Source organism: Suillus subaureus, assembly GCF_016647635.1.
Source record: "Suillus subaureus strain MN1 chromosome Unknown BJ212scaffold_22, whole genome shotgun sequence".
Lineage (NCBI taxonomy): Eukaryota > Fungi > Basidiomycota > Agaricomycetes > Boletales > Suillaceae > Suillus > Suillus subaureus.
Genome location: NW_024538578.1, coordinates 435,628 through 459,701, shown reverse-complemented (window position 1 = coordinate 459,701; position 24,074 = coordinate 435,628). Strand labels below are relative to the sequence as shown.

Sequence of the window (24,074 nt, the reverse complement as noted above, 5' to 3'; positions counted from 1 at the left end):
TATTTGCCAACCTGTCTGGCACATACACCTGTGATGGCCTCCGGCTCAACCCAGCCTGGTATGGCAGCAAAAAAATCGATTCTGACACCAGTCACGACCTTAGATGTCACTTCGCCAGGTTATGAACCCCCCCAATATATTTCGTCCATGTCCTATTTTCCCGACGGCGAGCAAATGATCAGCGGATCGAGCAATGGGACCATTCGGCGGTGGGACCTGCAGGAGGGCAAGGAGATTGAAGAGACTCGGGAGGTTTGCGAAACAGGTATATCTGCAATGGGGGTATCAAGGGATGGTCGATGGGTTGTCACTGCAGCTGGTGGGGCTCTCAAAGTCTGCGAGGTTGAGACGGGGATCGTGAGAACATTTGATGAAGGTCATTGGACCAAGTGCATCAATGTCTCCACAAATAGCATGCTGCTAGCGGGTGCGTCGCTCAATTCTGTGTGGGTATGGCACTTGGACACAGGCGAACTCGTGGCCAGTCTATTCGAATATGGAAATCATTCTGGGTCACCACTTCGATTCTCGGAAGAGTTGGTATTATCAAATTTACCGGTACCGGAGACACATCCATCGTAGCCGCAGGCCTCACTAATAGTAACACCACCACAACGATCTATGAGTTTGACGCGCCCACGCTCGAGACGTCGAGCCCCCCTCAAAGGGCACACTATTGTCATCAGTGGTCTAGCACTCTCATCTGATTGTGCTCTTCTCGCTAGCTCTTCCTATGACAGAACCATTAAGCTCTGGGCTTTCAAGTCCCGCCAGCTCCTCGCTTCATTCGACGTCGAGTCTCCCCACGCCCTTGTCCTCTCACCCGATTCGCGCCAGCTGGCTTACACGCTTATGAATAACGGCAATATCTATATATGCAACATTCCAGCCGGCATCCTTGCTAGCATTGGGCTTGCAGAAGAATCGCAGTCTAGTGTATGTATTCCCCGCATAGATCCATCATTTATATGCTAATATTCTTACAGACCAGTAAATCTAAACGTTCACGCCATCCTGATCTACTCAATGTATGTGGTCCTACACTCTCATTCATCTACATCTACATCATCATTCTCTATTATAGTCCGATGCAACACGTCGTCCCATGCGCCGTAAACCGGTGATAACATCTGTCGTGTCACCCATCCCCCGACCTTTGCCCACAAGGGACCCACATACTTTCCTTCCTTTTCTACGCAAGCTCCTTCCCTCCTCTTCTCGTATGGACGCGACTCACACCGATAAGCCTCGTAATCTCCTAGACGTATGTTTCTCTTCAGTTTGCTTCCTAGCTGACTCGACGGCTCTCTTGCAGTTCCCTGCTACATCCCCCCTACCTCGTCCACCTATACAACCAGACGAGAACGTGAGTGGGGACTTCCATCATTGCGTATTCGATTTACATTATTCTAGTCTCAACCCATACCGGCACCACCCACCAGCCAATCTTCCGCTATCAATACTTCCGCAACCCTCAAATCCAGCCTACATCGACTACCAACGTGGCGCCCCCTTCAGACAGATCATGCATCGCCGGCTATCGTCGATGTTCCTCTCGCGCCGGGTAAACTGGTATGCACATCTCATTTTTCTCGTCGTATTCAAATCTCACGCATCCATGTATAGCGGTACGCCACAGCAGGTGCTCCCGGCGATGATGATGACCTGATACGCGACGAAGACTATGTTTCCCCCCCTCCTTCCCCCAATCTCGGCTCTCGCGCACGGATTGTCAACGCTGGGCAACATGGAAGTGGCCGGTTTTGTTTCTGTTTCTAACTGATCTCAAGCTTTTCCCCTGATGTCTCATAACTGTAATCGTTGCCCCTTACATGCGTCGTCCTCTGTACACTTATGTCGAATTCAGAAAACAACCAGCGTTGAACGTTGAAGTATCATTTCTATTTCTAAAGTCTCGCCAAAACTGATGCTTTTCGAAGCAAACGTGTATTGCGCGAGTTTCTGCCGTTGCACGTGTGTTTGACAAACATGATACCAGCCTTCTTTCTACGTAGTACTCCTCGTCATAAAGAGCCTGAGTTACTTTGCCACTGATATTGAAGACAAATGACGCATTATTGGTGAACTAGAAAGAGTCCATATTACGAGACTAACCTGCTATGCACTCAATCTCAAACAAAACATCTTTCGGAAGTCGAGCAACTTCAACAGCTGAACGTGCCGGCTTGTGTTCCGAACCGCTAAAGAACTCCTCGTAAATTTTGTTGACCGTGGCAAAGTCCTCCATGTTTTTAAGGAATACCTATGTAATGTATCATCGACTCGAAGACGACTGCCTCAATGGAAAAGTAACACACCGTAGTCTTGACGACCTTGCCAACTGAACTAGAGCTAGCTTCAAGAACAGCTTTGAGATTTGTGAGGGCCTGCTTGGTCTGCTCTTCAATACCACCTTCGACTATCTGCATCGTGGAAGGTACGAGGGGGATACAACCCGAGACAAAGACGAATTCGCCAGCTTTGATAGCTTGGGAATAGGGCCCAATGGCTGAGGGCGCGTTTGGCGTCGACACGGATGTGACTTGTAGACATTTGTCGTTTTGTTCTGACAGCGAGTGCAAAAGCGGGATATTGCGGGAGACGAAGAGCGGTTGTTCTGCAACAGGAAGGCCCACCACGGAAAACAAAAGATCTTGACAGGCGAATTGCACCCAACATCAATCGATTCGATTTTGATATAACCGCACAAGTGACGATAAACCCGAAAATGACTAGGTGCTACATATCATGAGAACTTGTGATAAGATAAGATTGCGTCAATTAGCCTAGTACTACAATCAAGAGTTACATAGATGCTACTTTCACAACAACTTTTTCTCCGCTCACTTGTCCGTTCCGTACTACATCAAGAGCCTCCTGGCAGCGATCTTGCAGTGATCCTTGATCAAATAGACGAACTCGATTAGGTTGAATAATGGCTTCCTCCAACAGTCGAGGGAGAATCTTCGGCATCAGGTTGTCACGAAGGTACTCGTTCTGCGCCAACTTACTTATATGCTCGATCGAAACCAGTCTCAATATACTCACCTGTTGATACAGCAGCGTCCTCACGCCTACAAGTTTCACCTGAATCTGGGAAGGGATTTCTGTCGACCGGTAATTCCATCCACATTTGCGTGTCTTTCCCTGCAACACGCCTGCTGCCTTCCGTCACTGGCAATAGCATAGCTACCACACCGTCGGAGCTAACGACACTAGATATGCTCTTGAGCGTGCCCTCGGCGCTGATGCAGTCCAAAACAAATTGGACGTTTTTGCCTGCGGCAAGTAGGATCTTCTCGGCCATGTCATCATCGCTGTAGTCTACGACATGGGCGGCGCCAAGAGACTTGAGGTAGGAATGGTGACGAGGAGATGCGGTTGCAATGACCTGCTTGTACCCAGCAAGGGCCAACAGCTGAACAGCATATTGACCAGACGTAGCTCCCGCACCATAAATGAGGATCGGAGTCTCTGCATGGGGAGGTGATACGGAGATTGGGAACGTTGGCGGAGCAAGTCCCCAAACAATCGAACAGCGTGTAAAATGCAGTTATGAAGTTGTCAGGAATTGTTGCAGCTGCTTCGAGCGAGTAATCATCGGGGAGCTGCGAGTCTAGTCATCACTTGCAATAAAAGTGTGATTTATTTCAAACCTTGGCGCAGGTGGACCTTTGTATAACTGCACGTTCTTGTAAACCCTTCTCCTTCGATCCTGCCAATGCAACTGCGCAAACCTAGAAAAGAAGATGAGCATCAGACTGGGTCGTTCACCTTGCACAGATATTTATGCTCGCCTTGTCTCCCGCCTGCAAGTCGTCCACACCGGAGCCGACAGCTTCTACAACTCCACTAAGATTGAAGCCTAAAACGACTGGGTATTGGCCGTTTATGATTCGACCATAATCGGACATGTATGTGTCAAGGGGTATGACTGCGCTGAATGCGACTTTTACCATCACCTCACCGGCTCCAGGAGAGAGAGTTGGGACCTGAATAACAGATGTTATGCCAACGGCTGTACTCGCGAATGCAAGATGAGTTTGCGATGACATGGCAGCAAATGGGAAGCCGATGAGTCGAAGGTAGTGTATTTGATGGTAGATAGTGTCACTCACGCGCGTGCTTCTATAGTTCATAAAGGTAACACAGCGATCTCTATTTGAGCTCTGTCGAGTTCTGACACACTCATGTCAGTGATGAGTCACGAGTCCAACAGTTTGAATCACATTGATCATAAATCTGCGCCATATCATCGATAGACCCTTAAGCAGCTAGCGAGTGATCCGTTACTGACACAGTCAGTATTAGTACATAGCACTGCGGAAATTAGTCATGTACGATGTGGTTGTGATCGATTTGGGAGGGCTTACGAAGACTATAATCACTCGCCGTGAATAAACGGATGTTACGGATCATCCTGTACTGTCATGAGAGATTCGGGCCTCAAGAACGATTCTAAAGAATTTCTTACATAAAGAAGTTTGAACAACCGAATATTATCGACAGCTGATAGTTTGGACCTGTTTATTTCAGAAGGTGTTGCCAAACATTTGCACATAGCCTCCTTCGCATTGTTTGCACAATCCAGCATTTATTTCCTCTTCTAGTACTGTCTCCATAGATTCCGCCTCTCGGAATCGATTGCCTGTAGATTGTTGTGGGTCCATGTATATTCCGCAATCCAATTTTCCTAAAAAGGGTAATTTGCTTGAAGACGGTTGACACTCAATTCTTGATTTCCAGACACTCCGTCGTCAAAGTACCCAGCACCCAGATACTTAAGCAGCGCGATGTCCGTCACTTGACTCATCCGAGTCATCAGCACTAGCAACCTCAGTCTGCGAACTAAATATCTGAATCGCACACTCGTCTCTAAACAAATACTCCGAGATGTCTTACACCACTCTTAACATCAGCACTCACTTCTCCCTCTTCGCCCCCTCGCCCTCGCCCGCGTCCTCAAACTTGTTCACTGTCTTTACTCAGGCACAGTCTCCACGTGAAACGCATGCGATGTACGCAGAGTTTCGCCAGGTGCTTGGCGCTTCCAGCGGGCAAAGGAAGCAGGGCAAGAGCGCGCTGAAGAAGATCTTTGGTGTCAATTAACAAGTGTCTACAACACGCGCCTTCAAGCGCATTATCCCATCCGAGATCAAGCTCTCTCGCTCGACGTGACAAGGTCATCCTCGTCTTCCGAGCAACTCCCCCAGAACGCGGCCATTGCTGCCCTCTCAAACAACTGTATCGGCCAAGCGCAGGTACAACCACCATAAGCCGTGCTCACCCCTTGATGCGCGTTCGCATTTAAAAACTATATGACGTGTGGATCGCGTCGTAGAGCGGGCAATTCGGGAATAATCTGGAGGAAGATAGAAGTGCTGCATACTTATTAGAATCCAAAATACGCATCGGATGCAGTCTTCTGGCCTTACTTCGATAGCACTTCATATCCAGGACCTGTTTCAAAGCATCAAAGAATTGATTCAATGCTAATAAAAATATGTGATATGTGAATGACATGAAGTGAAGGAGACCTCAACGCATGCCACCAGGAGTGGGTGTAGGCGAGACCGTATGGCTGCATGTCAAGATTGCAGGCATAGGCATTCTAAGCCCCATTTTTGGTGCGCCAGATGTTGGCGGTTCGGGGTTCGGGCGGTCGGGGGGTGTTGCGCACGGTGGATGTATATCATCTTCCTCTGCTACCTCTTCCTGCTCTGCTTCTACGGATATCCGCGGTGGACGTGCTTCCACAATCCTCGAAATCTCCTTAAATTCCTCCTCGCCCGTCCTGCTCCCAATAACGTCCTCGAGGCCTTCATACCCCTTGGCTTTAGCTATCCTCGACTTCAGCTCGTGTGCATCCGTCTTTGACACCTCTGAGCGTGTACCCTTGAATTGAGTGACACAAAACTTCGTAGAGGCCCAGTGGTTATGCAAGTATTTGCAGAGGCGCATATATGAAGGTGAAAGTGTTGATTCAACATCTCGGAGTGGTGTTGCGGAGAAACACGATGGATTTGACTCTGCCGCAGTTGCAATCATGACCGAGTCTGCGCCTAAACGGTGTATAAGAATATATGTAATAGGATAATCTCCACAATTTGACTCACCGGTAAGGTCCCTAATGCGCTTTGCATCTTCCATTCCTGTACAATCTCCATTTTGAATTATTGCCACGTCCAAACCCAACCCCTGCACAAATTCGACGATCTCTTTCAGTCTCTCCACCAATGCTCGCTCTCTCGGCCTCATGTTTCTTGTCCGACAGTGTACCGTGATCGCATTCACACCCGTCCTTGCAATCCTTTCTACCAACTTCTTCGTCTCTTCCTGAGTTGACAGTAGTCTGATCTTCGCCGATACACTGATTTCCCTCGGCAATTCCCTCCTCAGAGCCTCCAATATTCCACAAAGAAGGTCAGGATTCGTCAAGAGAGCCGCGCCCATCCCAGCGTGCGTGCTGAAGGGTTTCGGACACCCACAGTTGAGGTCAACGCCTGAAACATCCTGCATGACGGTTTTTGCTGCCTGCACCGCGAGCTCGGGGTCAGCGGAACCGATTTGGTATATTAGGTATGGTTTTTCGAGAGGATGAGTCGTGAACATTGCGCGAGTCTTGCCATTGTACGAGATGACACCGGTAACAGCTGAACAAAATCAATTAATCAGTGAAAATGAGACGTAGGTCATACATACGGTCAACCTCGCGCTCCGCATGTAATATAGCCTTGTCTACCATTTCAGGGCCCCAAACAAGCGTCGCACCATACTTAAGAGCCATTAATCGCGTCGGTACTGTAATTAAAAGCTGCATCAACTCGGATCGGACTGCAAATACAGAACCGGCACGTACGAGCACCAGATCTAACCATTGGTGCGAGAAATATCCCATTTCTAAAGGAATCTGGCGTAAGATGGTCGATTCGCGGACGTTTAGGTGGTCGTTCCGAATCGACCTGAGGCCCAGGGGTTGGTGATGTTGAGATTGGGCGACGAGACATCGCGCAGGTCAAGAACACAGAACTCGGTAATATGTGCAAAAGTTTCGGATGTGCTCTGGATGAACAAACGAGTCGAGCGAGCATGAAAAATTATGATACAGTCGGCTTTTCCGGTAAGACTTGACTCACTTGGCAAAGTTACACTGTAGAAGTACTCAGATGATGAGATGGAGCCGAGACGTACACTTTCCACGTGACTGGTTCGCGGAAGGACCTTCAATTGAAGTTCTAGGTCCGAGATTAGTACTTATTGACCTCTCTTATTGATTGGAGTTGCATTCAAGATCCAAGAGCTGATTTGAGCAACGTGCGGAATGATACCCACAAATCGAGCAGCAGCCTCCTCTCTCCTACGCTCTTCCACTCATGTTCATTCCATTCCACGGACCTTGTTGGCCGCAGACGTGAGCAGTAGCACGAAATATGCACGGACATTGCAAACGAAGGCTTCTGTGATCGGAGCTATGGTGTCCCAACCTAGAATGTTGGTACAGCCTGCTGTTTCACGGAGAAGATTTGCAACTGCCGTTCAGAGTACGTGGTCTTCTCCCTCTGTGTGAAATGCGCTTAGTATCATCTAGATACCTTGTCACCTGAAAGAAAGCCTCACTTTGACAAGATACTGATCGCAAACCGGTGGCGTCCCAGTCCTTCTTCTCGCCTAACTCGCCTGACCTGTCCTCAGGGGGGAAATTGCGTGCCGCGTGATCCGCACCGCAAAGAAGCTGGGAATAAAGACTGTTGCAGTATACAGCGAAGTTGACGCTAACTCGCTACATGTACTGGAAGCAGATGAAGCCTACTGTATCGGCCCTGCGCCTTCGGCTGAGAGCTATGTCCGTTCATACTTCCAGTGATCTAGTGATCTTCTGTTGACGCTGGCTCACTTAGTTACGCATGGACAAGATTATCGACGTGTGTCATCGAAGCGGAGCTCAGGTTGGTTCAGTCTCAAGGTCTGTCATGTGAGACGGAGCTTGACTTTGAACTTGCATTGTACCAACTACAGGCTGTCCATCCGGGGTGCATAGAGTATTTCCCTCGTTCGTGTATGGCAAGCTGATGTCCTTGTTAGCTATGGCTTCTTGAGCGAGAATGCAAAGTTTGCTGAGCGGCTAGCGGAAGAGGGCATCGTTTTCATTGGTCCTCCTTCCAGCGCTATAGTCAGTATGGGTTCGAAAAGGTCAGTTCAAGCATCCTTGATGCCAATATGGAGCTAAACTTTCTTCAGTGAATCTAAGAATATTATGTCTGGTATGATGCATATTACAAAGTGCTACTGAAAACGTGATATTCAACTCTTTTGTGCAGCTGCCGGCGTTCCGTGTGTGCCAGGTTACCACGGCACGAACCAAGACGCCGACCTCTTATTCGCAGAAGCCGAGAAGATCGGTATGCACCTTCATCCAGCCGTTCCCGAAATCTCTCGCTAAGCGTGTTATGTTACACAGGTTACCCAGTCTTGATTAAAGCCATTCATGGTGGCGGTGGCAAGGGCATGCGTGTCGTCTCATCTGCATCTCAGTTCAAGGATGCTCTCGCTAGCGCGCAGCGTGAATCCTTGAAAAGCTTCGGTGACGCAGATGTACTTGTAGAGAAGTACATTGAGCGTCCCAGACATATTGAAGTGCAGGTATTTGCAGATATGCTTGGGAATGCTGTGAGTCTTTGGGAGAGAGACTGTTCCGTGCAAAGGAGAAACCAGAAGATTATCGAGGAGGTAGGTTTGAAAGTTGTACCAAAAGTGTATAGAAAGACGATCCTTGATAGGCCCCGGCACCTGGCTTGAGCCCTGAACTTCGTGCAGACTTATCAGCGAAAGCGGTTGCTGCTGCAAAGGCCGTGAATTACGTAGGTGCTGGAACTGTGGAATTCATTTTCGACAACGATACGGAAAAGTTCTACTTCATGGAAATGTGTGTACTTCTCAGTTGTACGGCACACTACTCATAAAATCTCAGGAACACACGCTTGCAAGTTGAGCACCCGGTCACAGAGATGATCACTGGCCTTGACCTTGTCGAGTGGCAACTAGAAGTCGCGGCCGGTAATCCTCTTCCACTTTCGCAAGGACAAATCCCTCTCGTTGGGCATGCATTTGAGGCGCGGATATACGCCGAGAACCCTCGGAATGATTTCCTACCGGACTCTGGACCATTATTGTACCTCAACACCCCGAAACCAACTCATGTCTTTGCCCCTCCTATCCCATCACTCCCTCACAACGATTCGTGCTCAGAATTTGACTTGGTGAAGCGGTCACCTGATACCTCAACGCATGTGGCACCATCGATGCGCTTAGAGCAAGGGTTCACGCAGGGCGCACAGATTGGTGTATTTTATGACCCGATGATTGCCAAGCTGGTGGTACACGGACGCGATAGGACCTCTGCGCTTCGCGCTCTTTGCCGTGCGCTTGAAGAGTATAAAGTAGTCGGTGTCTCGACAAATGTTGAATTTTTGAGAATGCTTGCTGGAAATGGCGCATTTATTAACGGAGAGGTTGAAACGGGCTTCATCAAGGTGCGCCTATTCACCTCGCCCTCTTGTTCAAGTTTATGGTGTCCTATGAATAGAAACACTACGAAGACCTTTTCCCAGCTGTCGAAAGTCCCTCAGCCGAGTTACTGGCACAAGCAGCGCTGTTCGTCGCACTACGAGAACATCCGATTCGGACTACAGGCCTTTCCACACCATGGACAACACTGACTTCAAGACGCTTTGGCGGAGATGTTTACCAGCGCACCATCTCCATCCAACCCGATGATGCCTCCGCAGATCCCACTCGAGTTTCCCTGAAGTCCATATCTCCAGGCCGCTTCGACATAACTGTTCACTCTGCCATACCAAAGACATTCACAGGTGTCTCGGCTCGCCTGGTTTCGCCTACAACATTGAGCACGATGCTCAACGGAGCTTCGACAGAAATTACGATTGTATCGCAGCGCCCGCCTCCTTCCCACCCTGCGTCACGGGCGACAAACACCATGGAACGGCTACACGTGTTCTCTGCGTCGGGAACCAAGACTACGTTAGCCATCCCACCTCCTGCGTACCTCCTCTCCCTCGGCCAGGATGTTCTAACCACATCCAAGGGTGCTTTGCGTGCGCCGATGCCGAGCTTAGTAGTAGAAGTGAAAGTCAGCGTCGGCGATCGCGTTGAGAAGGGTCAGCCAGTGGTGGTGTTGGAGAGTATGAAGACGGAGACTGTGTTGCGTGCTGAGGTAGCGGGTGTTGTGCATGCGGTGGGGTGTGCGAAGGGGGAGATGGTGGAGGAGGGGCGGGAGTTAGTTGACATCAAGGAAGATGAGTAGGAGGTGTGATTTGAGTGCTATCTGTATTTTAGTCGATGGATTTTGGGAAGTAAATCGTCTTCACATGCTCTGGACTTGAAACTTCAAGTCAATACTGACCGAGCCTTGGGGACTAGTTATGAGTCTGATGAAACAACGTGTATGAAGCAAGCTTGTAGTTAGTTATGATTGAGACACAGCTAGACCCTCCCATACGGAGTCGGACTCTCTTCAATTCTCCCTGCTTTTGCCAGCTGACTTCCAATACCAATCGTATCTTGCAAAAGATCTTCCCCTAGAAGCCTGAGCTCGCCGGGACCTCTCCCGTACTTGCGCTGCGCAGGGGGGATACCAAATACAGTCTCTTCCTGGACTCTCAAGCCATCGCCATCGCCATCGCCATCACCGTTGCCATCAACAGAATCAAAACTATCGTCGAATCCATCCCCATCGTCTTCTACGGCGCGCGCAAATGGATGCACAGCACCGCCTTCGTCGCCAAAACCCCCTCCGATCGAGTCACTGGAGTGGTTTGAATTCGACGAGCCGAATGAATCGTCCGGGTCTTGATTGCGTGCGGAGGCCATTAGGAACGCAGTCGATGGCTGTCCTGGGTGTGCAGGCTCGCCGAGAGAGTCTGAATCAGAGTCTGAGTCTGAGTCTGGACTATGACCAACTGGTTGCAATGTACTGGGCTCTTCTTGTTGAAAATGGAAAAGCTCAGGGTATGGATCGGGAGTGTGGAGGGCTTGTGGTTGAGAAGTAGGGGCAAACCGTGCTGTTTCGAGACTTTGGTGAGATGTGACTGAATGTGATTTTGATGTAGAGGCGGATTCAGGTATGCTGAGTCCTGCCCTGCGCATTATGACTGCATAATTTGAGCTCGCATCCTTGCTGTTGTGCTCAGAGAGATAAGCATGGCGGGTATATCGTGTTATGGATGGTGGGGTGGGGATCGTAGACATGGTATCGTCGGTGCCTTCTGGAATGGAGTAACCAAATTTCTTGAAGCCACCAAACCGGTCTACAGTGGCACTACTTCGGACGGAACTGTGATCAGATTGAACATCTCCAAGAAGATCGCGACGTATACGCTCTGCAGCTTCCTTCTTGGGTGTCCTTCCCAATGCATGGTGTAAATCCTTGCCTGGTGTCCGACCAAGTGGAGGTAGCAGGCCCAGTCCCACGCTAGACCTCGGTCCGCGCGGAAATGCCACCGTCCGCGGTGGCGAAAGACCACGCATGAGTTCTGCCGAGTCATCGAAAGAGTCGTTGAACTGATCAAATGGTCTATTTGAATCATCGGATGGTCTCGTTAGAGATGGTATATCTAGCATGGATGACGAATTAGAGGTGGATGACAGCGGGGGGTATGGTTTGTGCGGAGAGCGCTCATATCGTTGCCTCCTAGGTGATGGCAGTGGGGGGTTTGGATGATTGCGTGGAGGAAGATACGCGTGTAGATGTTGTGGGATTGCTACGGGTGTCTTGGGCTTAACTTTCAGTGGAGATATTCTTGCGCTAGCTGGGATACTACGAGGGGTGGGGAGCGCACTGGGCGGAAGCCGCAAGGATGAAAAATTGGGGCGTGATGTACCCTGCGAAACAGAATGTCCAGGTGAATAATCCCTTGACTTTCCCTTGTCCAAAAACTGCTGGACAGTGTTTTCTTCTTCATAAGCAAAGCTGTTGTAGGTAGAATTATGGCCCGCTGAGGCTTTGCTATCCTCCCCGAGAGTAAAGTCCTGGAGCTCGCGATCAAGCCGAACGAGTGGAGATTCTAGTGATGCACTCCAAGAAGGTTGATCATCCACAATATCATTGCCAGACAACCCAGTACGAGCCGGGGTAGATGATACTGCATTCGATGGCATGAAAGAGGATTCAGATGCAGTAGAATTTGGACCGTAAGTGCGATTGCGATGATGAGAAGGCGTTGTATCATCTTCGGTACTGAACAAAGAAGACTCCTCTGCGTCGGGTCGGGTGGAGGAACTTTCGGCCTGGGATAGTGCTTCTGACTGTTGATCATGCAAAGAGGAATAATCCTCATATGTAGGAATATGTACTTGTGCGGCTTTCTCGTAAAACGATGTCCAGAACTGAGATAGCATAGTAGGTTCATCGACGAGAAAACAGGATAAATCAAACTTACCTTTGCAGCTTCACGAACGGGTTCGGTGCTCACCGCATATCGCTTCACGGCTGGTAGCAACTTTGTGGCCATGATATTCTGAATCTTTGAGAAATTCGTGTCGATGTTCTAACGACTTCATCAGTGTTGGGCAGTAATAAGCACATAATTAACACCACCTGAAGTTTAATAGTTATCAGCTGTTCGATCTGGTCGATCTGGTCATTGACAGATGCATTAGTGTCGAGACCTGGAACATCTATGGATGTAGGATCAGCGTTAGCTTGCCAGCGCGGAGGATTCGGGATGATGCTCATCGTCGCGGATATCTAAGACGCGTCCTGTCACATGTGACATATACGTGCTTCATGTCACGCTCACCTCCATCTTGCAAATTTGACTCAATCTCTACTAGCACTTGTAAGTATGTGATGTTACATCACCATCACATCAAGTGCACCGTGCATCGAATATAGTGTCCTCTACATCGAATTCGCTCTATGCTTCCCTTTTTATGTGAATCCTTCCGATATGATAGCCGAGGTGCACGAAGAAGCAGATACTGAGGACGAAAAGGAGCAGGATTAGGCAACGAGGAGTGTGGTTTAAAGATGTTGCAAGGGAGTGAGTGTTATCAGTCAGGGACAGGTTAGTTGCATTTAAGCCACTGCGGCCCGCCATTTCTCGTCCGACTTCTCTGGTGCCATGTCGACAGAATGAGACCTTGTTGAGAGCTATTGGAGGAGCTGTTGCCCCCTTGGGTCCTGACCAACGAGACTGAAAGGGCACAAATGTATACTCCAACATGGGGACGTGCGACGCGTTCTACTACTAGTACGTATTTGAAAATAACTTCACTTGTTCGCAAACGTCGAAGTTCAAACATCACATGCAGATTATTACAGGTAATTCAACGGCGGAGGCTCCATATTGAATTATATCTATGCTCACTCCCAATCATTACGCGGCCAGAGATTGTCCCACCGCCGTGGCTTTCTATCAAGAAGATTCGACAATTAATCTCTGCTGAGATACACGAAAGAGCCCTCAAGGCAGTCGACCGCTCCCGTGCGCTGTTAATCAGTTCGTCCGTTTTTTCTACCGGATATTTTGCCCCGAGCGCGCCTCACCCGGTCACTGTGAGGCCGTCAACTCAAATCTGTGGAAGTGAGGTTCGTCAGCCCTCTCAAGGACCCAGAGCACGGGCTGTTTCGTACGGGGCCTTTCATTACAATGCGGCGGCGATTTTCCCATCAGTATACTCACAGTAATCATCTCTTAATGACAACGATCTCAGCTGGCAATGCGGAACAGAGATTTTCCGTGGTGTTGTGTATGGACTCGTACTCTTGAAAAGCACGCATTCCACAGCACTATTGGGGAATCTCGAACCGCAGCACGTTCTGGTTCCCTCCTTTGATCCTTATCCGCCTGACTCACAGCCTTTCGTGATGGATCGCGATATGAGTTCATGGACTCCTTCAAGACGCATTCAGCCCGCCATTAAGAAATCCCCAACTTTGCTCGGATCCTTCGTCGTATACGCCTGCCACTTTCGGTGTCGCCTGTTATCGAACGTGAGAGGGTAGTTTTTTGCTGGGGTCAGGCCAAAGAGGTTTCAGGAAGCCACGCAATTTCAACTCGACTCTGTGAACACGCAGATTTCGCGTCAGGCATGCTATGCATCTTCTGTAGACTCAGGTCTCAGGCCCCTCGGGCTTAAGCGGGAACTGCGCAATCTTCACGTCCATGAGAATCGACGACTATCATGATAGTCGTGTAAAATATGTCAATAAAGAAATCAGCTGCACCGAGCGCCGCTACAATATAGAATCCTTCACTGAAGAAATTGTCTGTATGTCTGAATACGATAGTCCGCGATGATTAAAAGAGTGCGAGCTAACGCGTGGGCTAACAATAATTTAAAAATATTGTTCTCTGCTTAGATTGCAAGACCACACTGCGACTGAACAGATCGTTCATCAGTGATACGATTCGATAAAACCATTCCAGGACTTACTGGATTCTCGGGGAACACAAGACCAGAACTGGCATTCGATAATCTGTTATTCTTGGGGTCATCCTTCAAGTCAGCGGACAGGTACTCTTTCCCCTTGCCCTTGCCCCTGGACTCGAACGGATATGGGTACATGATAGAGACAGTCTCGTGGCTATCACTGTCCCCAGAATCACCACTGAACCCTTCCTGGGACGTTTCACGTAAAAGTGGGTTGATGAAGTACGAATCATTAAATGGCGCAACTGGGGGACGGGATTGCGTTGGCGTTTGGAGGTCCTTACTTGATGGATCGTCGTCGTTTTCATCCTCCATAAGCGCATTGAGGCTCTGAGTTGCTATTGACGTAGGCGCATCACGATCTACAGGGCTTGCAGCTGCTACAGCCGCCGCCCAAGACTCTTGTTGCTCTGAGAATCTGCGAATTTTCACTGGAGGTGGCGTGGCGTCTTCAGATAAAGCTGAGACTACTTGGCGGCTTTGTGATGCGCGAGAGGCCACGAAATCAGAAAGATCGACGACTCGGACGCCATCGAGGAACGGGTTCACGGGGGGAATGGGGAATGCCGAAGGGCTTGGTCCAGGGCTATCATCATTGTCCACAATAGCGTGAGCCCCTGCGACAAGTGTGGTAGCAGCGGTGTGATATGAGTGGAGATCCATGCTTGAATGAGAGCCGATCGCGATACCTATACCGCCGCTCAGGCTAGACTGTCCATCATTAGACGCATAAAAACTCTGTGCGCTTGCGAAATTTCTCTCCGTGCCCTCTGATTCATTGTCCGAAGAGATATCACCATCGTTAGACTCTGTATCAATCTTGTGCAATGCTGAGCCAGACAAACTACGAGAAAAGTTATGCGGGGAACTGGAAACTGAGGGGTGAGGGAAAGCCGATGAGCTAAAGGAGTTTGCGGTGTGATACAGGTCGCCACGACTCTCACTTGCACCTTGCCCTCCTGCGACAGAGCTGTACGTAAGACTGTAAGGGTGATTCTCACGCATTGTCGTTGCTTCTGCTGGAGGGCGTGTCGCGGTAGGGTCACTATCGTAAAGCTGTTGGTGGGTCCGCGAACGCTGCCTGCGGCGGATGAAATAACATGCTGCAATACAGAGAAGCAGTAGAGCTAGGACTCCGCCTACAATCCCTCCAATGATTGGAGCTTCGTTTGACCTTTATTCCGGTGGGTTGTATGCAATGTGAAACGGTTGAAATAACGTACCTGGCTCCCGAAGTTGGCACTGGAGTTGTGGTACGAATCACGGACGTTGAGGTCGATGTCAGGGTCACGAGTACTGAGGTTGACCCAGAAGGGGAGTATGCTATAATAGTAGAGGTGCCAATCGAAGTATAGATGATCGAAGAGAACGTATCCCCACTGGGTGGGATGGGCGACGTCGTACTCATAACATTTTTTGCAACTCCGGTGAGGCTTAGAATCAGATAATTAGGTCAGCGCATTCCGGTAATAGCTCTAATAACTTACAGCGAGTTAAGATAAGTGGAAGACGGGTTGCCTACAGGACTGCGAGAGGGCGTAGTCAAACCATTCCCAGTCGGGATTGGAGTGTTCACAGAACTTCCGCTGGGAGATTGTAGTGCATGGGAAGATTGTGCACCCGGCACCGTCTTTGGCGAGGTAGCAGGACCTTGTATCGATGAGCTAGATGATGACGTCCCCCCTCTATTAGTACTTGATGTGGTGCCAGATGTGGGAGATGCATTGCCTGAAGTTGGCAGGGTCGAAAGTGAAGTTGACTGTTGGCTGGATGCCCGCTGCCCCGGAGTTGTAGTGTATGAAGTTGTGGAGGTCGTCGGCAAAGTTGTCCGTTGGCTGGATGTCCGTTGCCCCGGAGTTGTAGTTTGTGAAGTTGTGGGAGTTGTTGGCAAAGTCGACTGTTGGCTGGATGTCCGTTGCCCTGGGGTTGTAATGTGTGAAGTTGTGAAGGTCGTCGACGAAGTTGACTGCTGGCTGGAGGTCTGTTCACTCGGTAAAGGAGTGGAGAGATTCGTGTCCGACGTTGTAGATAGCTTATCTGTGGAGGAGCTAGATGTAGAATAAGTTGTAGTGGGGTTGCCTACAATTGCTGAGGTCGTGGATGAAGATGCCCGGGAGCTTGTCTCATTATCTACGGAGGAGCTAGATGTAGAAGAAGTTGTAGTGGGGTTGCCTACAATTGCTGAGGTCGTGGATGAAGATACTCGGGAGCTTGTCTCCTTATCTGCGGAGGAGCTAGATGTAGAGGAAGTTGTAGTGTGGTTGCCTACAATTGCTGAGGTCGTGGATGAAGATGCCTGGGAGCTTGTCTCCTTATCTGCGGAGGAGCTAGATGTAGAAGAAGTTGTAGTGGGGTTGCCTACAATTGCTGAGGTCGTGGATGAAGATGCCTGGGAGCTTGTCTCATTATCTGCGAAGGAGCTAGATGTAGAATAAGTTGTAGTGGGATTGCCTACAATTGGCGAGGTCATGGATGAAGATGTCTGGGAGCTTGTCTCCTGTCCCGGTAGAGAACTGGACTGGCTCGTGGTCGATGGCACAGATGGTTTCTGCGTGGGTGGTGGAGGTAGCGAGGTTGGTATATTTGAAGGTAGCGAGGTGAGTATGGATGAAGGTGGCGAGGTCGGTGTGGTTAAAGGCGGCAAGGTGAGTGTAGATGAAGGTGGCGAAGTCGGTGGTATTGTTGAGGGAAGATCTCCTGAACCAGACCCAGATTCCTTACTAGGAGGTGAGGGACTAGAGGCATCTGACGAGACACTCGCAGGAGGACCGCTGTTTGGGGGACCAACAATAGTAGGACTGTTTTGAGGAGTTGTCCCTCCCGTGCTTACAGGTGGCGATAAGCCTGTAGTGATTCCGCCTGACAGTGGGCCATTTGTCGGTGCTCCTCTACCAGTGCTCATCGATGAGTATGAAGAAGGCGAAATGGATGTTAACGTATCCGTGTTCGGCTCTGACCCCTTATTATTAGTTAACGTGTCATCTGACTGTAGCCTTATGACGCCCATGTGAGAAATTCGCCGGATTTCTATGGACGACGACAACGGAACGTACAATGGTGAGAATGGCGTACCAATCGAGGCGCTGGGGATTTGTCCGGATATCTGTGATGAAATAAGTCTATATGTTCCGCAAGACGAAAGAGTGCTCCGTACCGTCAGCGAGGATGACAGACTTGTCAGCGATTGTGTATTCTGCTGATGTGTGATCTGGGTCCCATCCGATGGGTAGCTAGAGAACGAAGTTGGGGTTGATGGGTTAAGCGGTCCTGTAGGCGCAGGTGGAGTTCCGGTGGGGAGAGGAACGGAAGCGTCACCTCCAAGAAATGCGGAACGAACAAAGGGTCCTCGAATGAGCATACGAGAGAATGGGAACGAGGATGCGAAATCCACTTTCATATCAATTCATCCGCGGGATGATATCTACCTTTGCATGCTACATAGCGAGGGCGATGTAGGCTATTTGTTGCGTTACCCCTTGATGGCGGGTGTCTCAGTTGGCGTCTGAGAAGTGATTCTCCGAGTCAACGTTTCGGAAGATCGATGGGCTAGCCCATGGGTAGAACCAGTTTCGGCTCGTTCGTATAACGGGATACCGGAGCCGCCAAGATGTCTGACGGTCAACGTTTTCGTCCACAAAGAGAAGCCTGAGGCGTGAATTACTGACTTAAACACTCGAGAATTGCACGCGAGTGGAGTTGTGGCAGTGATTTTAAGATCAACATCATGATGCGCAAATCACAACAGGACAGCAACACATCGCCGTCCAGGGACAATCCACGGAGCAAACACCACGGGGAGTGTCAGGCAAGAGGTCATCCCTTTATTCCTGCATGTCAATAGATCTGAAAGGCTCATGTGCCACTTGTCTTCGAAACGCTAAAGTAGAGTAAGAAGTCTGTTATCAATGTTAACGATGCTTATCAAAAGTTACCGTCGTTCCTTTTGTACGAAAATTGTCAGCTGAGGTTGACGAAATGAGATCTTCAGATGGGCCTCACAGAGAGAAGCAGCGACGCCCACATGAAGGAAAGAATGAACTAAAAATAAGAGTGCAACCAAAGATCGCATAAGTGCCGTCTAGTACTAATGAAGCTCTACGCCGGTGCTAGTGGCTGATCTTCGCGAAGAACAGGTCTTCTATGCAAACCCGACGAAACTGCAACCCGATTGAGCCCCGAGGAGAGTCTTTGCAGTGTTTTTGAATGGGCCAGTCATCATCGATACATATTGATTGATCACAGCCTATGGGAGCGTTGGAGTTGCGGTGCCGTACGTGAAGCAGTTCTGCTGTGAGAAAACTGATGAGCATGCCAGCGGGCAGGCACACGCGCATTCTCGTGCTTGTTTGTTGACGGTCCACACAATACATTTAGGTTGGGTTCAGTGTCAGAAGCCAGGAGAGAAGATACGGCTCTAGCAGCTCCCTTGGACCACGGAATTGAGAAGTACGGATGAAATGAAGTCCTTCGTTCGGCAGGAGGCTTTTCCCATGAATAGTAGACGATGATCTTGCTCGCATGGAAAGCGTTTAAATTGCATGCCGGGGATTTTTGAAGAAACCGCCGTGACATCGGCGGTCGTGTATAAGTGAAACCTAGATATGCTCTCTCCGCGTGACACGATGTACCTAACTTCGTCTAGTATAACACCGTCCGCGGCGTAGGTGTTGACCTGGACGCTGTTTTGATACCTCATATCGCCCAGGAAGTAGAGGTAGCCCTAGCGGCGTGACAGCCAAAATAAGAGAAATTTAGAAAAAATAGCCACGTGCCAAGTGGAACCTTCTTTTGGAAGCGCTTGTCGCGACTAGCCTCTTGTTAGCCTGTTGCACTTATAAAAACCATTTCTCAAGCACGATTAGGCCTTCGGTTTTCTCTCTAGACCATCCTTGTCTCTGTGCCCGTCTTGTGGTTGTCCACGACAATGGCTCGGCCTCTGGAGCCAAACCGGCGCCGATCCCTTTCCGACCCACTGGCTGCTGCGCTCATGCCCCCTCCAAACGAGAGTGCTGCAGATCGTGAAAGGAGATTGGAAGCAGAGTCAGAGGCTAAGCGGGTCAGTGATGGAATTGATGAAATGCTCCGTGCAGAGAAGAAAGAGAAGAAGACAAAACCTGAAATTAAGGTCTTGATTCTGGGACAGAGTGAGAGCGGCAAGAGTACGACTCTGAAACGTGAGTCATCATCACATAGACTTTCTGCTTCGTCTCTTCATTTTTTTGTGCGAAAACGAGCTGCAGACATAATAACTTCATGCATTGGACATGTCTGGGCTACACTAACCCATTTCATCCAGAATTTCAATTGATGCATGCGACTGCTGCCTTCCATGCTGACCGAATTGCATGGAGAGCTGTAATATATCTTAATCTCGTACGATCCGTTCGCCGGTGAGTCCTATTACCACTTCAAACCCAGTAGCATGTGTGATAACGACGCCTAATTCCAGAATCCTTGATGCTGTCTCCCCTGAATCAGACGAAGCAGAAGATCAGGAGTTGACTAGCCTGTCCTCCGCGACTAGGGTCGTCAAGTATCCCCAATATCGTCATGCATTGGAACCTCTGAGAGAGCTGGAGGAACGTTTGATCCGAATGTTATCATCCCCGAATGGAGACGAGCCTACCCACACTGCCCCTTCAAAGCCTGATTGGAGTATCTATGCAAACGGTAACTCTAATGCCCATGTTACTGTTGGCAAGAACGGCCGACCCGCACCATTCATCACCATACCACCATCATGGACATCCTCCCCGCTTTCTCCCTCGACGAGCCTCCCTTCCCCTGGTGGGTCAAGCAACAGCTCGTCTAAATCAAAGAATGTAGAAGTTAGCGTTCATCATACCTCGAACTGGAAAAAGGCCTTTTCCCTTGGCAATAGGATCAAGAGTCCTAAGAGTGCACACACTAATGAAATTGAGGGCTGGTGGGACGATCCAAGTGACCCTGTTCATGTGCTCAATTCTTGCGCTCAGCCGATGCTGGCATTGTGGAAAGACCCCAGTGTCAAACAGCGCCTACGGGAGAAGCGGATCAGAGTGGAAGAGGGCAGTGGCTTGTGGGTGTTTCGTATCCGATATTGTATTTTTCTTGACGACAAACAGCTTTTTGGACGAAATATCCCGTATCACCGCTCTACGGTATTTTCCGAGCGATCGTAGGTTAATTGGCTGTCTAAAAACATGCCATCTCTCACAATATTTGTTTAGAGGATGTCTTGAAAGCTCGGCTCAAGACCACGGGCGTCGTTGAGCACTCTTTCTCAATTGCTGATTCCCAGCGCCGGTTCACCACATGGAAGATTTATGACGTAGGAGGTTCCCGAAATCAACGGCACGCTTGGGCACCTTACTTCGAAGATGGTAATTATATAACTCGTTCTTTTGATGAGAATCATTCGTTGATATTTCCATGTAGTGAATGCGATTATTTTTCTGGCACCTATCTCTGCTTTCGATCAGTTATTAGCAGAGGTCAGTAAATGATTGCTCATCTCTACGTGACGTACTGATAATTGTATAGGATCCGGAGGTGAACAGACTAGAAGACTCCTTGCTGTTATGGAAATCCGTCATATCAAACAAACTACTTGCACACGTCAGCATCATTCTTTTCCTAAACAAGGTCGATCTTTTGCAGGTCTGTTGTTATTCCTTCGGAAAGCAAGGCGATGATCCTGACGATACTTTAGGCAAAGCTCAAGAGCGGTGTACGGCTCAGCCACCATATCCCGCGCTATGGCGACAGACCAAATGATTACGAAAATGTATCTACATGTAGGTGGTAATGGTCCTTGCCATCAGGAGTACCTCTCAAGTAGTTTTGTGCAGACTTTTATAACAAGTTCGGTAGCATTCATCAAGCATTCTCGTCGAATAAGGAGAGGGAGTTCAAGAGTAGGCAAACCTTAGCATCGGAGGACTCGTTTCTTACGCTGCACGATAGTTCATTTCACGTCAGTTACTGACACCAGGCGGACTGCCACGATCATACAGAATGGTTCGTGATATTTTGTCCTTAAGGGCTGATTGCTCACTATTTTGTTACAGTACGAGATATCATCATTACCGTAAACTTGAAGAACATTCATTTGATGTAACGCCTTTTACCGCTCTTTACCCGAGGCGCCTAAAATCATTCCTTTGACGGATTTCTACATTATCCGCGTACTATTATGCCCTTTCTTTATTCATCTGTTATTGCAATTGTTCGTTCCAAGCATCCCCCATGAGTTCAAATACTGTTCTTCTATCTCATATTCAGACCTTTCAGATTGTATACCATGCGTCCAGCATTACGATTGTTGACTTAGTAGTAGTACAGATTTACCATACCCTTCCGCTAATTAGATTTTTCATACCAGTATTAACGTTCGACTACTCTTACCCTTCACTCGAATGCGACGAGATGCCAGGAAAGGCGTTATAATATTATCATCTTCCTCATTATATGGTGTCAGTTTTCCCATTCAGACACTAGATCTAAGCCATCAGCCTGTGCGCATGCATCCCAAATCGCCGGCGGCCGGGCCTGGCGGTCCCGCCCAACCGGTGCGCATTGCCTACATATATCAATCTCGCTCCAGTCACTTCCTCGTTATCGTCCGTTTCGAGACCAGTCATAGCGTCCCAAACAGCCCTGTTTCGCTGCCCTCCATCGCACATTGCCGTCGGGTTCATCGATGAGCAAGTCCAGTTTTTTGAACTTTGTTCGCGTCATGAGTATTCCGCAGCACGCTCGAATTCATTTACCAGGCACCAGGTCCATAAGCATGACATTGCGTGAATATGATCACAAAAATATACAAAGACAGGTACCATAAGCAGAGCTACAAATGGGGCACGATACTCGTCCATGACACCGCCAGGTATGCGCCAGGAGGAAAATCGCGTATGGTGGTAAACATAAGCACCAAGAGTATGACACGTCCTGAGACGTATGACAGGACACAAAATACAATGAATGGGCCCATCAGGTATCCGAATAAGGCTCCAGCAATGGGTGTGCCAGTTATAGCAATAGCACTTATGCGCCATAGCGCCCGATCCGTCGATGTGGGGAAGGTAAAATACCAAGCGATACAATGGACGCCGCCGAAGATCGTTGCCATAAGGAATGCGGCAACGAAAGGAACATACTCGTACCAGCCCTCCAGTCGGATGTGGCCACCAAATGTTCGAACTCGTAGCATTCGGGATGATGGGGAGCCGTTAATATCGGGGGCACCCAGCATCTCCACAGGTGAAAGTAAGAATGTTAAAATGATTTGCAAAATCATAGGGAAGGACTCTTCAAATTCTTCATACCTGAGGGAGACATAATCAGTAGCAGTAAAATTGATCGAGGCAACGACATACTCATTAAAGTAGTCGCTTGGTACTGACGTGGTTGACTTCCAGTACACTGGGTAAGGACATTGTACATCGAGGGGCTTATTCCACCACATAGGATATGTGAGGAAATTGAGAACCGCAAAAGCGAGTGTCGCTATTTCAAACTCGGTGGTGTCGAGGTGATAGACAGCGCGGGTGATGAGCTGCATAACGAACCACCCCACCTGAAGCATGAGAGTTCCTTTTGATATCACGTTGCCTTTGCTCTTGTCGCGAATCTGATTTGCCGTTATGATAGGTGCATCGATACACCCTTCGTCTATGAGCCTGAGAAGTTGGCCAGGCTGTATTGTAGAGTAGGGTTTCCCGTCTACATCATAAAGCATGAAACCGCCCATCAGCACAAAGAAGCTGTGCGTCTGAGTCCACTCATAATCTACGCAATCACATGAGTCAAAGCCGTCATTTGAGATAAGGTGAATCAAGCTTACCTTCAAATTGCTTTGAAAAATAAGCCTTCCATAACGTTTTGAATGGTTTCGCGAGAGCACGAGTTAACCCATATCCTGAAGTGGACACCGGAGTACTATGAACTGCCGAAGCAGCAACTTCAGCATGCGGTTCGAGAAGCCGAGTGCCGTCACGATCTTGAGAAGTGAGGGAGGTATGAGGAATTGTTCACGACGCAAAATCAAATGATCGTTTCACCTTCAAGTTCATATTGCTCTGCAGGTGCTTCAACACCGAAATGTCCCGATTTCTTGAACTTCTTTGTAACCTGGCGAGCGCTGAGCCACTGGCCCATGGCCCATGCGATGATGAGTTCAGGATAGAACAGCACCATTATCATCATACCAAGTCGCCGCCATATGATAGAAACGGGACTGTCCTCAGGACTCGGAATATTGGGGTGAACGGTGCTGTATATGCACGCAAAGAGAGTGAGAACACAACTGGAGATGATATTCCACAAAGTTCTGTTCGTGAATGATAACGACAGAGCTTCATAATCTTCGCTAGTATTGATAGTCTGGGAAGCTCGGATCACTTGAACGAGGTAGAGGATCGTGCAGAAAAATAAGCGCATTACTTGGGGGAAGGTGTTAATGTCGTATATCGAACATCCTGCTCACTTTAATATCTCAGTGGCGGACATGGGTTCCAGGTGCCATCGATGAGCACAGGTTGACCTGATAGCAACCGTCTCGGCAAGGAATGTCAGACACCCGTGACTGCCAGCCTCTGCTGGCCGCCGAAAACCCATTGCACAGCGTTTCGCTAGTGACTTTA

The 24,074-nt window shown here is 49.0% G+C and overlaps 10 protein-coding genes across 10 annotated transcripts; 3 read left to right on the top strand and 7 right to left on the bottom strand.

Annotated features, from left to right (window-relative positions):
* The first annotated feature begins 491 nt into the window (after window positions 1-491).
* On the top strand, window positions 492-2,121 carry BJ212DRAFT_386335 (uncharacterized protein). Its single transcript, XM_041343068.1, has 7 exons — window positions 492-936; window positions 987-1,028; window positions 1,085-1,264; window positions 1,316-1,366; window positions 1,414-1,572; window positions 1,627-2,056; window positions 2,116-2,121. Exons 1-6 carry the CDS (start codon window positions 622-624, stop codon window positions 1,777-1,779), a joined length of 900 nt encoding a protein of 299 aa, XP_041191613.1. The 5' UTR covers window positions 492-621; the 3' UTR covers window positions 1,780-2,056; window positions 2,116-2,121.
* Window positions 1,443-2,748, bottom strand: BJ212DRAFT_1364876 (Endoribonuclease L-PSP/chorismate mutase-like protein). The gene is made up of 5 exons (XM_041336052.1): window positions 2,544-2,748; window positions 2,319-2,509; window positions 2,116-2,263; window positions 1,627-1,779; window positions 1,443-1,572 (listed from the first exon to the last, which is right to left on the bottom strand). Exons 1-4 carry the CDS (start codon window positions 2,677-2,679, stop codon window positions 1,733-1,735), a joined length of 522 nt encoding a protein of 173 aa, XP_041191612.1. The 5' UTR covers window positions 2,680-2,748; the 3' UTR covers window positions 1,443-1,572; window positions 1,627-1,732.
* Window positions 2,723-4,508, bottom strand: BJ212DRAFT_1364862 (chaperonin 10-like protein). Its single transcript, XM_041336051.1, has 8 exons — window positions 4,393-4,508; window positions 4,119-4,310; window positions 3,798-4,055; window positions 3,657-3,737; window positions 3,507-3,608; window positions 3,116-3,472; window positions 3,049-3,087; window positions 2,723-2,997 (listed from the first exon to the last, which is right to left on the bottom strand). Exons 3-8 carry the CDS (start codon window positions 4,053-4,055, stop codon window positions 2,806-2,808), a joined length of 1,029 nt encoding a protein of 342 aa, XP_041191611.1. The 5' UTR covers window positions 4,119-4,310; window positions 4,393-4,508; the 3' UTR covers window positions 2,723-2,805.
* Window positions 4,509-4,693: 185 nt separating this feature from the next.
* On the bottom strand, window positions 4,694-5,476 carry BJ212DRAFT_1588520 (uncharacterized protein; the record flags this gene model as incomplete). The annotated part of the gene is made up of 3 exons (XM_041342431.1): window positions 5,023-5,476; window positions 4,927-4,979; window positions 4,694-4,841 (listed from the first exon to the last, which is right to left on the bottom strand). The coding sequence occupies exons 1-3, from the start codon at window positions 5,272-5,274 to the stop codon at window positions 4,694-4,696; spliced, it is 453 nt and encodes a 150-aa protein (XP_041191610.1). The 5' UTR covers window positions 5,275-5,476.
* On the bottom strand, window positions 5,477-7,184 carry BJ212DRAFT_1364856 (uncharacterized protein). Its single transcript, XM_041336050.1, has 5 exons — window positions 7,137-7,184; window positions 6,860-7,062; window positions 6,703-6,801; window positions 6,117-6,653; window positions 5,477-6,062 (listed from the first exon to the last, which is right to left on the bottom strand). The coding sequence occupies exons 2-5, from the start codon at window positions 7,005-7,007 to the stop codon at window positions 5,539-5,541; spliced, it is 1,308 nt and encodes a 435-aa protein (XP_041191609.1). The 5' UTR covers window positions 7,008-7,062; window positions 7,137-7,184; the 3' UTR covers window positions 5,477-5,538.
* A 4-nt stretch (window positions 7,185-7,188) lies between these two features.
* On the top strand, window positions 7,189-10,762 carry BJ212DRAFT_1364847 (carbamoyl-phosphate synthase L chain, ATP binding domain-containing protein). Its single transcript, XM_041336049.1, has 12 exons — window positions 7,189-7,541; window positions 7,589-7,643; window positions 7,693-7,843; window positions 7,899-7,946; window positions 8,017-8,030; window positions 8,083-8,190; window positions 8,239-8,261; window positions 8,319-8,399; window positions 8,459-8,727; window positions 8,778-8,923; window positions 8,969-9,530; window positions 9,584-10,762. The coding sequence occupies exons 1-12, from the start codon at window positions 7,322-7,324 to the stop codon at window positions 10,319-10,321; spliced, it is 2,415 nt and encodes an 804-aa protein (XP_041191608.1). The 5' UTR covers window positions 7,189-7,321; the 3' UTR covers window positions 10,322-10,762.
* On the bottom strand, window positions 10,501-12,751 carry BJ212DRAFT_1447738 (uncharacterized protein; the record flags this gene model as incomplete). Its single annotated transcript, XM_041338440.1, has 3 exons — window positions 10,501-12,402; window positions 12,456-12,563; window positions 12,614-12,751. The coding sequence occupies 3 exons, from the start codon at window positions 12,749-12,751 to the stop codon at window positions 10,501-10,503; spliced, it is 2,148 nt and encodes a 715-aa protein (XP_041191607.1).
* A 1,429-nt stretch (window positions 12,752-14,180) lies between these two features.
* BJ212DRAFT_1364840 (uncharacterized protein) lies at window positions 14,181-16,971 on the bottom strand (the record flags this gene model as incomplete). Its single annotated transcript, XM_041336048.1, has 5 exons — window positions 14,181-14,400; window positions 14,455-15,625; window positions 15,675-15,884; window positions 15,939-16,747; window positions 16,934-16,971. Coding segments are annotated over 4 exons (2,202 nt in total), but the record flags the coding sequence as incomplete, so codon positions are not given.
* Window positions 16,972-19,221: 2,250 nt separating this feature from the next.
* Window positions 19,222-21,895, top strand: BJ212DRAFT_1432757 (guanine nucleotide binding protein, alpha subunit). Its single transcript, XM_041337708.1, has 11 exons — window positions 19,222-19,625; window positions 19,748-19,841; window positions 19,901-20,509; window positions 20,556-20,608; window positions 20,661-20,813; window positions 20,869-20,924; window positions 20,974-21,090; window positions 21,143-21,227; window positions 21,282-21,347; window positions 21,397-21,450; window positions 21,501-21,895. The coding sequence occupies exons 1-11, from the start codon at window positions 19,376-19,378 to the stop codon at window positions 21,548-21,550; spliced, it is 1,587 nt and encodes a 528-aa protein (XP_041191605.1). The 5' UTR covers window positions 19,222-19,375; the 3' UTR covers window positions 21,551-21,895.
* A 317-nt stretch (window positions 21,896-22,212) lies between these two features.
* Window positions 22,213-24,064, bottom strand: BJ212DRAFT_1364816 (uncharacterized protein). Its single transcript, XM_041336047.1, has 4 exons — window positions 23,493-24,064; window positions 23,276-23,431; window positions 22,809-23,220; window positions 22,213-22,757 (listed from the first exon to the last, which is right to left on the bottom strand). Exons 1-4 carry the CDS (start codon window positions 23,869-23,871, stop codon window positions 22,280-22,282), a joined length of 1,425 nt encoding a protein of 474 aa, XP_041191604.1. The 5' UTR covers window positions 23,872-24,064; the 3' UTR covers window positions 22,213-22,279.
* Window positions 24,065-24,074: the final 10 nt, after the last annotated feature.

Excerpts from the sequence above, each read along its gene's own strand:
- BJ212DRAFT_386335 (XM_041343068.1), top strand. The coding sequence starts at position 622 with ATGAGTTTGACGCGCCCACGCTCGAGACGTCGAGCCCCCCTCAAAGGG. Across the intron at positions 1,265-1,315 it reads AGCCTCGTAATCTCCTAGAC|TTCCCTGCTACATCCCCCCT; the intron begins GTATGTTTCTCT and ends GCTCTCTTGCAG. Across the intron at positions 1,367-1,413 it reads CTATACAACCAGACGAGAAC|TCTCAACCCATACCGGCACC; the intron begins GTGAGTGGGGAC and ends ACATTATTCTAG.
- BJ212DRAFT_1364876 (XM_041336052.1), bottom strand. The coding sequence starts at position 2,679 with ATGTTGGGTGCAATTCGCCTGTCAAGATCTTTTGTTTTCCGTGGTGGG. Across the intron at positions 2,510-2,543 it reads AAAACGACAAATGTCTACAA|CCATTGGGCCCTATTCCCAA; the intron begins GTCACATCCGTG and ends ACGCGCCCTCAG. Across the intron at positions 1,780-2,115 it reads TGAGATTGAGTGCATAGCAG|TTAGAAACAGAAACAAAACC; the intron begins GTTAGTCTCGTA and ends GCTTGAGATCAG.
- BJ212DRAFT_1364862 (XM_041336051.1), bottom strand. The coding sequence starts at position 4,055 with ATGTCATCGCAAACTCATCTTGCATTCGCGAGTACAGCCGTTGGCATA. Across the intron at positions 3,473-3,506 it reads TGGGGACTTGCTCCGCCAAC|ACTCCGATCCTCATTTATGG; the intron begins GTTCCCAATCTC and ends CCCCATGCAGAG. Across the intron at positions 2,998-3,048 it reads GGACGCTGCTGTATCAACAG|AACGAGTACCTTCGTGACAA; the intron begins GTGAGTATATTG and ends AAGTTGGCGCAG.
- BJ212DRAFT_1364856 (XM_041336050.1), bottom strand. The coding sequence starts at position 7,007 with ATGTCTCGTCGCCCAATCTCAACATCACCAACCCCTGGGCCTCAGGTC. Across the intron at positions 6,654-6,702 it reads TGCGGAGCGCGAGGTTGACC|CTGTTACCGGTGTCATCTCG; the intron begins GTATGTATGACC and ends GATTTTGTTCAG. Across the intron at positions 6,063-6,116 it reads GCGCATTAGGGACCTTACCG|GCGCAGACTCGGTCATGATT; the intron begins GTGAGTCAAATT and ends TACACCGTTTAG.
- BJ212DRAFT_1364847 (XM_041336049.1), top strand. The coding sequence starts at position 7,322 with ATGATACCCACAAATCGAGCAGCAGCCTCCTCTCTCCTACGCTCTTCC. Across the intron at positions 8,728-8,777 it reads ACCAGAAGATTATCGAGGAG|GCCCCGGCACCTGGCTTGAG; the intron begins GTAGGTTTGAAA and ends GATCCTTGATAG. Across the intron at positions 8,924-8,968 it reads AAGTTCTACTTCATGGAAAT|GAACACACGCTTGCAAGTTG; the intron begins GTGTGTACTTCT and ends ATAAAATCTCAG.
- BJ212DRAFT_1432757 (XM_041337708.1), top strand. The coding sequence starts at position 19,376 with ATGGCTCGGCCTCTGGAGCCAAACCGGCGCCGATCCCTTTCCGACCCA. Across the intron at positions 20,925-20,973 it reads TCGATCAGTTATTAGCAGAG|GATCCGGAGGTGAACAGACT; the intron begins GTCAGTAAATGA and ends ATAATTGTATAG. Across the intron at positions 21,348-21,396 it reads TAAGGAGAGGGAGTTCAAGA|TTCATTTCACGTCAGTTACT; the intron begins GTAGGCAAACCT and ends GCTGCACGATAG.
- BJ212DRAFT_1364816 (XM_041336047.1), bottom strand. The coding sequence starts at position 23,871 with ATGCGCTTATTTTTCTGCACGATCCTCTACCTCGTTCAAGTGATCCGA. Across the intron at positions 23,221-23,275 it reads TTTTTCAAAGCAATTTGAAG|ATTATGAGTGGACTCAGACG; the intron begins GTAAGCTTGATT and ends GTGATTGCGTAG. Across the intron at positions 22,758-22,808 it reads CCAAGCGACTACTTTAATGA|GTATGAAGAATTTGAAGAGT; the intron begins GTATGTCGTTGC and ends TGTCTCCCTCAG.